Source organism: Falco punctatus (genome assembly GCF_963210335.1).
Source record: "Falco punctatus genome assembly, chromosome: 8".
Lineage (NCBI taxonomy): Eukaryota > Metazoa > Chordata > Aves > Falconiformes > Falconidae > Falco > Falco punctatus.
Genome location: NC_137588.1, coordinates 58,505,602 through 58,514,079, shown reverse-complemented (window position 1 = coordinate 58,514,079; position 8,478 = coordinate 58,505,602). Strand labels below are relative to the sequence as shown.

The following is an 8,478-nucleotide window of genomic DNA, read 5'->3' as shown; positions in this document are numbered from 1 at the left end:
CTGAAATAAAACAGAGTAGTGTTAGCTGCAGCTCAAACTGTTGTTTTCCCTCTCTTGCCCTCCCGCTGATTCCTTCTGTAGACTCTGAGCCTGCAGGAGATGTGGCAGACCAGGGAAGAGAGGAGACATGGGGACAGGAGAGTTGTAGTTGCTGGGAAATGAGTTGTTTGGGAATTGAGGGGTCCCCTGGCTGTGCTGAGGTAGTGTTCCCACCAGCCTTCAGACACCTGCTACTCTAGCACCCAAAAGACACACTTCATCGCACCATTTGGATGCTAGAAGCTCGCACCATGAAGGGATGGGGGCAGAGCAAGCAGTCCACTGGATCTCTCCCTTTGCCTGTAGTTACTCCTGTGAACTCTCTTCTAACAGTGTACTTTGAGGAACTCCTGCATGGAGAGAAGCAGTACCCTTGCTGTCCAAAGCCATGCAAGGTGTTTCCCTGAGGGTGTGATCCCTCTGCCTAGGAGCACTGATGCAAATACCTCCACTAAAACTCACACTGACTTTTAGGATCTTAATTTTTTTCCCCTTAGCTTTGTTATTCTCTTTTATAGGGTCTTTTGTGCCAGGATGTGTGGGAATCCATGCTATGGTTGATGGTTTCCCTGCTGATCGTGTACAAGGCTAAGCAGGTTAAAGCTGAAAATGGGATGTACTGGTGAGCAGGGAGGGAAGAGCCAATAAAGGACCTATAGCAGGGCTTGGGCAGCATTTACCTGTGCTTTGGCTGGCTTTAACCAACACTGTTGGTCCCTCATGTTGCAAACCTTAGGACTGCTTCACAAGGGGAAGAGGGATGTGTAAGAGCATGAAAAAGCTGTGGCTACTGACCCATCTCCTCCCTGGCCCAGGTGCACTTGATGAAGGACTCGTTGTCAGAGTTGGAGGGGGGTGCAGCCGGGGGCAGGTTGGGTGCCACACTGCACACAATGGTGCCCCGGTGCTTTGGGGCATTGGCTGAGTTGAAGGTGACGAATTCAGGGGTGCTGGTGGGTTTGCGCTGCTCTGGCGTGGCCCGGTCCAGGTTGTTGTGTGCTGCATCACTGAGGATGTTGAGTTCAATGGGTGGCACGGCTTGGGTTCCCACACCCACGCTCTTGGAGTACTCGCTTTTGGAGAGCAGGTCGGGGTCCTCCCGGGCCACAGGCTTGTGTGCTTTGGCCCGGTGGCGGTAGCGCTTGCGGATGAGCACAAAGGCCACAACCAGGATGGCCACCCCCAGCACGCCGGCTACGATCTCTGCAATCTCCTCAGGACCCACCGCCCACTGCGTGGGCACGATGGCAGGGGTGATGATGGGCTGTGTGCAGTAGTCCCCCTGATAATCTGATGGGCAGATGCAATGGACAGAGCCCTGGTTGCTCACACAGCGCCCAGCATTTCGGCATGGGTTGTCTTGGCACTCCTCAGCCAGCTTCTCGCACCTGTAGAGAGGAAAGGATGGAGGCAACAACCATCAGCCTGGGGATGCAGCTGAAACTGCATCATCCTGTTCAGGGCGCTGACTTACACCAGCCAAAGATGCTCCAAGCTGGTCTGCTCTCCCTCCCTTTCTAGATTCGTGCTACCTGCCTCTCCTGGCAGAGGACCATGATCCTTGAGTATAAAATGATGCTTTTTAGGAGACCATGTTTTACAGGATGGTCCGATTTTTCACTCATATACAACAGATTAAAATGGGGGCTTCCTGTCTCAGAGGAACATTTGGAGTTTCTAGGGATAACCTGCATGGAAAGATGCTCCCATCCTGTTAAACTGGGGAGCCCAGGGTCACTCTGAGCTGTGTTTACCTCTCATGAAGTCTCATGTGTCCTCCAGGCTCTGTGGGGTCTCAGGATGATCTGTGGATGTCTGCAGGTTGCTGCAAACATTTGGGGAACGTCTAGCCTGAGAAATGGTGTAACAGGCGTCCTTGTTTGAGAGGCTTTTTTGGCATTTTATGGAGCATCTGAAGAACTGAGACTGAATTTCTGATCCTCCGTCCTGTTCCACTCCACACAACCTAAACGTTCCCCAACAGTACAGAGGACCTTTCCTTCCAATAGTAATTATGTTCCCATGCTGGGGGGAATAAAGCAATGCTTTCTTGGCTTTCCTTCCCTTTTTTTTTTTTTTTTTTTTTTTTCTTGTTATGGAAAAAACTCTATGAGGTTTGGGCTCCTCTTGTTTATTAGTCAGTGTTTCAGTATGTGTGCACCCACAGGCTCCGGCTGGATGACTGGTGATTTCAGATATTACACTGCCACCTAATGCTCAGTTACATAGTTTTGTTCCAAGAGCTGCATGAAAAATTTCTGCCTTTGTGTTGATTCAAAGGACCAGTGTTCATCCTGGATAAGTGGCTAAGGCAGGACTAACTGGACATGATGCTGTTCGAGCTTTGGACGTGATGCTGTTCGAGCCTGTGCTGGGTATGTCTCACCAGGCTGGGCTGGAGGCAGGGCAGAGGGCTCAGGGGGGGTGTGTGGCTGCGGCAGGTAGTGCTGAGCGGCAGAGCAGCCTCTGGGCCTGGGTTAATTCTCTAGCTGCTGATACCTGGCAACTGTGCACTGACACCTCCTATACGGGAAATGTATGCAAGCTGTAGCACTGATGGTGAGAACTTCGAAGTGAAGTTGAAGCCTATGAACTGTGGGGTTCAGGGCCAAAGCCAAACACTGACACTTGGTGATAAGGGGGATCTGTAGGCTGGCGGACAGAAGAGGGGGGATGGCATCCTGCACCCACTTTTCAGCGTAGCCCACTCTCCTGAGCTGAGCTTTGAACTGGATGAATCATGGCTATGGCTTGGTAAAGCAATTCCCCTTGGCTGAGTCCTGCAAAGCTGGTCCTAGGCAAAAACATCTGCCCCTTTAGCACACAGGTGGTTGTCTCAGCTTCTCCTCAGCCTCAGGGCATACTCCTGCCACCCAGTACACCCTGCCTGCACCCTGCTGCCAGGGTCCCCCATCACAGCCAAGTTCAGCTCACATGCAGGGAGGAGCAGCATGTGGGGAGAGACTGTCCCTCACTAGGAGAGGTCTTGAACCTGCATCAAGCACAGCATCTGCAGGCATTCAAAGCATCTGTGAGGAGGGGGGATTTTTCTTCTTTTCCCTCCTGCTTGGAAGAGATGGGCACAGAGGGGCAATGGGCACATGATGGCAGAGATGTCTGCATCCTGGTCTGCTCAGCTCTGCCTTCGGACACCTCCCTGCTGCAGTGCTCAGGTACACACAATTTGCCATTAATCCCAGAGTGTCTGGATGTGGTGAGCTCCAGAAGTGTGCAACACTCATTAGTAGAGATCATATTTTCAGCCCACCGTGGGAGATCACCTGTGCCAAAGGCTTCCCAGACCTTACCTTTCGCCCAGGTACCATTCAGGGCAGTGGCAGGAGTAGCCGGTGGCGGAGAGGGTGCAGGTTCCCCCATGCAGGCAAGGCTTGGACTCGCAGGGACTGTCTCCTAGCTCACAGTGCTCACCAGAAAACAGCCCGGGGCAGATGCAGGTGTAACCTGGAGAGGGTGAAAGAGTTCCATACAGAGACTGCATCCATATGGAAAAGCTAGCAAGAACAGGGAGGAAGAGTGCTTGGTGTTGATGGCACCCATAAAGGGTCAATCTGGCTACCTAAGCATAGGTACTCGCTGCCACAGCAGGTGCTGTGGGGTACCCAAGCCATCCATGGGGAGCTGGTGGGTATGTTACAGGTCCTGGAGCAGTTGCTGGAGGCTGGGTGGTCACTCTAGGGTAATGCAATGGCACTAGAGAACTATTTAAGCAACAAGTCAAGCCTGTCCTCTCCTGCCAGGGATGCATTCGGCGCACAGCTTTACTGCAAGGAGAAGCTGGGGGATGTATTCGTGTTAAAGGAAAGGGAGCCTGCCTGGCTGATTCACAGTTTCTGACTCTGCTAAATGCAATCCTCTGCAACTTATTGTTCTCCGAAGTTCTTGGTCCTGCGAGTTCTCGCGGTATGAAGTGCCTGTCTCAACATGTTGGGTTTCTCTTGCCTACAGGATGTGTCTGCTTGCAGCCGGAGAGAAATCCAGCATAGCTGGGCACTTGGAGGGGCTGCTGCTGTTTGCGTCTTTGGCTGCTGTTTAGTGTAGCCCTGAGCATGGGAATGTCCCTGGCTGTGCTGAGTTCCTGCTGGTCACTCAGGTAGTGGTGCCATGCGGGAAGTTCAGAGTTTTCATCTTGCAGCATGCTTGAAAAGTCTTTGCTACTTGTCCACAAGCTAAACATCCCTGCTTTAGAGCACGGGTGAACAAACGCAGACCTGTTTCCACATGCGTGTTAGTGGTTGTACAACAAGACAGGCCGACACTTGTGCAGCAGGTGCTGGACGTTGCCTGTAGGGCTGTGTGTGCCCAAACACACGTGTTCCTGGATGCGGGGTTTCACATGTGTTTGCACCTGTGGTCCTGAGCGCTGTGGTTGATGTGGTGGCTGGTCTGGCTTTGACCCTTTCTGCACAGATGCGTTCTCACGCGGCCACGTGGCTTACCCGGGCTCGCTTGCACAGACGTGTCTTTGCCTGTGCATGTAATCCCATGCCTGAGATCCCTGGGCAGAGCTTTGCATAAACTCATGCTGCATGTCTGTGGTCTCCAGGACTGAGCCCACAACATTCAAGGAAGCCAAGCAGCCAGGATAACCTCACAAACGAAAAGTCCCTCGAGCAACCCCTTCCCTGCAGCAGTGTCCTGCATGTTTCTGCCTAGGGTCAGGTCCCACAGGCTTTTTTTCCTGGGCAGTTGGACCATTTGCAGGAGACATTGATCACCTTGGAAGGAAACCAAGGGAAGGGCACTGGATGATAAGAGGGAGTGATTTTTCCTCCTCCCCTTCCCATTGTACGCTCTCTGCAAAGCAAGCGGGGGATGCCTTGACTTAGAGCAGAGATGAATTTTCAACTCATGGGTTTTGAGCCTCTTCCAGCCCAGCCAGAGGGGTTTTCCATGCAGAGGGTCTCAAGGGTAAGGCTGAGGCCTGAGTGCCAGCCAGCCTAACTGTTTGGTACAGATGCACCTCGTGTCAAACAAGTTCATCTGAACCAAGCAGCTGCTGAGTCGACAGGCCTGGGAATCTTGTTCCCAGAGGCTGCAGGCAGGGCAGGAGGAGGTGTGCTCCCTCCTCTGTCCTCGCTTGCTCGCTGGGCAGGGTGTGGGTTTTGGCAACGGCCCCAAAGAGCTACAGAGCTGCAGGAGGAGCTTCTGCCCCACGCAGAAGCCTGGAAAGCACCCCTCTGCCCCAAGGAAGGCCAAAGCATGGACAGTATCTGAACAGACAAGGCTCCCCCGTGCAGGCAGGGCTTGGACTCACAGGGACAAGGTGTTATGGGGTGCAGCCCTGCTGTGCTGGAAGCTAGGACATGGGTATAGGGCAGTGACGCAAGGGTGGACATCACTGGGATGTTCCTCCTGCTGAGGCCGCTGAAAACTAGCCCCGTCCCTGTGATACAGCTCGCTTCGGGGAGAGGCTCTGATGGGAGGAATGGGGTGGTGGTGAGACTGTCTTGGGCAGAGCCTGGTTTCAGAGCTCTGTTGGGCATGTGCACCCCGTGTTAACCTGAGACTCTTGGAATTGAGCTTACAGTTTTCCCATATACCTTCCCATAGCCCTGGGGAGTCACCAACTGCAGTGGGAATAGACTAAGATCTTGGCTTGTTTCTGCCCAGATACCATCGCTGTGTGATCCCATCTTGCCTGATTCCAGCCTCACTAATGGCTCCTTAAGCAAAGAGGATGCAGAGGGGTGGGTGGAATTTCCATTTGCATTTGAGTTTTTGGCAACACGCTGCACTCTCCTAAGTCATGCACACTCCTTAGAAACACCTTTCTGCCCTCTGGGCCATGGTCCACTGGTGAGAGCCAGGATGGTGATCTCATACCCCCAGCTGCTGCTGCACTGAGTCAGCTATCACTTGAGGTCGCTTGGGGTGGGACCTCTGATTCTCCTCTGGAGTAGCCCCTCATATAGGGATGAGTGAAGAGGTTGCATCTTTCCCTCCCCTCTCTTATTAATAGCTTGTTGCTCTGCTATTGCTCTGTGTAGGATGTTCACATACCTCCTCCATGAGTTTCGGAGCACATCCCATTGTTGAGGCACGGGTTGCTGCTGCAGGCGCCTGTGGGGGAGCAACACTGCTTTATCCCCACCTCCTCCATGACTTCCTTTGATTGCCCTTTGCCGGGCAGGAGAACCACTTCTCTGCCGTTGATTGCAACCACGTCCAGGCAGCCCCTGAACCCCCACGTGACTCTCTGGGGCTGAAGCGGATGTCGGAGGCCCCCAAAAAGCAGGTCTCGCCTGCCCTGGGAGATACTACAGGTCCCTGGCAGCTGGAGAGAGGCATTTCCCAGGCCATCAATGAGCAGGCGGACAGACGTATTCTTCACCTCCAGGAAGACTGAGTGCCACTCACCATCACTCACAAAGCGTGAGGAGGAGAGGTTCCCAGTGTAGTTCCCCCGGCAGCTGTAACCAAGCTGAGGCACTCCATTAGCCATCTGCAAAACACATCCCACAAGTCATGGTTAGCTGTGATACAGGTAGATGCTGTTCATGGGGGCTTTCAACACTTCTGCTGCTTGTTCCCCTCTCTCCTTGCCTAAGCATTGAGAGTCAAGATGAATCCCAACTTTCAGACTCTAAGAATTACCAGCTAGGCACAGGCAACCTCTTTCACCCCTATTAAGCTATGCATGGATCAATTAAAGCCTGTTTAAGTGAGTGCAACCGCCTTTATTTTGCAAAACATTTTCATCTCTCTGGCACAGTTTCACCCATGGTCCTTCCTGCAACCTTTGACCTGTGTTCAGGAAGAGATACTCATCTTTCTGCATAACAGGGTGCAGAGCCATGTATCATACTCCTGCAGCTTGCTCGTCCCTTCTCTTGCCTTTCTAAGCCTAGTCAGAGCCCTGGTATTCAGGGTATCCATGACTTCATCACCAGTCATGAATGGACTTTTGTTCTGGGACATGTGGCCCTTATTCTGTTCTCACTGTCTTGTTAGTGGTGGGGAAGGTGTTGGAGCAGTTGACGTTTTGGCATGGTGAGAGTGCTGGAAGGACCTCATTGAGGTGGACCACTGGCAGCTTTCTCAGGAGGAAGCAAGGAGGATTTGGGAGACAGAAAAAGGAATTACTGTGGTACCCAGCTTCTAACCAGCACGCTGGAAAGCTGGGACAAAGCTACTGGTAGGTGTTGTGGTCCAATCCTTGATCTGTGGCAGATGGGAGGGAGACAAGATATTGAGCTGCTAAAAGTGAATCACACCAGTGTCTTCTGCATTAAACTGGGACTTCGGAAATTGCTATAATGAGGCTCATCAATGCTTGTATGGAGGAAGGAGATAGGAAGGGTTAGCTGTGTGGTTGCAGGGTGAAGTCAGGGTAAACCTCTCTTTCACCTTTTTCTCCCCAGTGCTTTGTTCATAAAAACCTCTCTTACAGAAGCCAAGAGGCTATGGAGAAGGAGAAAAGAGATGGACCAAAACATTGAGGGAAATCCTGCAGAGCTTGCTACATAACATCAAGCAATTCATCCCAGGCAAAAGAGATCTCCATGGGGGGCATTAGAGCCAGTGAGGAGTGGTGATGCTTGAAGAGGCCAGAAGAGGAGTGATTATGGGCTACACTGAACTCTAGAGGAAGCTACACACAATATGAGGGGGCTGCTCTGGAGGGGTCCAAAGCAGAGCAGGACAGGAGTAAACTTGGAGAAGCCCATGGTATAAATAAATCCCAGTGGGAGGAGAGAGCAGCTGCCAAGGAAGGAAGTGCTGGATGCAGCTGGCACATGCCATGGAAGGGCCTCAGGGCAGCATGTGTGTGTAAATCTCTTTGCACAATTGGCAAGTGCACCAGAGCACTTTGTCACTTCACTTTATCTGGAGGAACATGATTTCACTTCAGATGGGTCTGTAGATTGGGCTTATCATTTCTGAGGCTGGGAGACAGCTGAGAACTCGATTCCCTGGAGCAAGAACTGACAGACTGCCAAGTCTTTCCCAGCTTGCCTGGTTTGCCATCCTCTTGCTGCAACCAATTTCTGAACATCAGGAGAGTTTAGTGATTAGAAGGGTGATTATATGCATGCCCTTGGGAGAACTCATCCTCTTCACCAAATCTACAAACCCTTGGTTCTGGTGCTTTCAAAGCTTTGGCTCATACCTGGAGTACTGCATTCTACAAAGCTTAAAATCTTGAGGGATTCCTTCAGTTTTTTTCAGGTCAGATGGTCTGGAAAAGGTTTGATCCCTGAGATACTGTTAATAAGTGAGTCAGGGAAGAAATGAATCACAGGCAACTTTATGGTGGAGGCTTTATGAATGTTTCCTGTTGAAAAGCTTGTGGAGATGCCTGGGTACTGGAGATCATGGGCACACTGAATTCCATCAATAATGAGTTTTTTCTCCACGTGTTAGGCCTGGCTCAGTAGAGCTTCCTGCCACATCATCCTCTCTGAGCGCCCTTTGGAG

At 51.9% G+C, this 8,478-nt stretch overlaps 1 protein-coding gene across 2 annotated transcripts in view; it reads right to left on the bottom strand.

The window, feature by feature from the left end:
• FAT2 (FAT atypical cadherin 2) overlaps nucleotides 1-8,478 on the bottom strand; it is a gene marked incomplete at its 5' end in the record, with an annotated part of 66,824 nt that overhangs the window by 7,779 nt on the left and 50,567 nt on the right. For both annotated transcript variants that reach the window (XM_080399379.1, XM_080399378.1), the window contains 3 exons: nucleotides 835-1,427; nucleotides 3,348-3,501; nucleotides 6,061-6,502. In XM_080399379.1, the coding sequence (XP_080255505.1) occupies nucleotides 835-1,427; nucleotides 3,348-3,501; nucleotides 6,061-6,502 (1,189 nt within the window). The remainder of the gene's footprint in view (nucleotides 1-834; nucleotides 1,428-3,347; nucleotides 3,502-6,060; nucleotides 6,503-8,478) is intronic.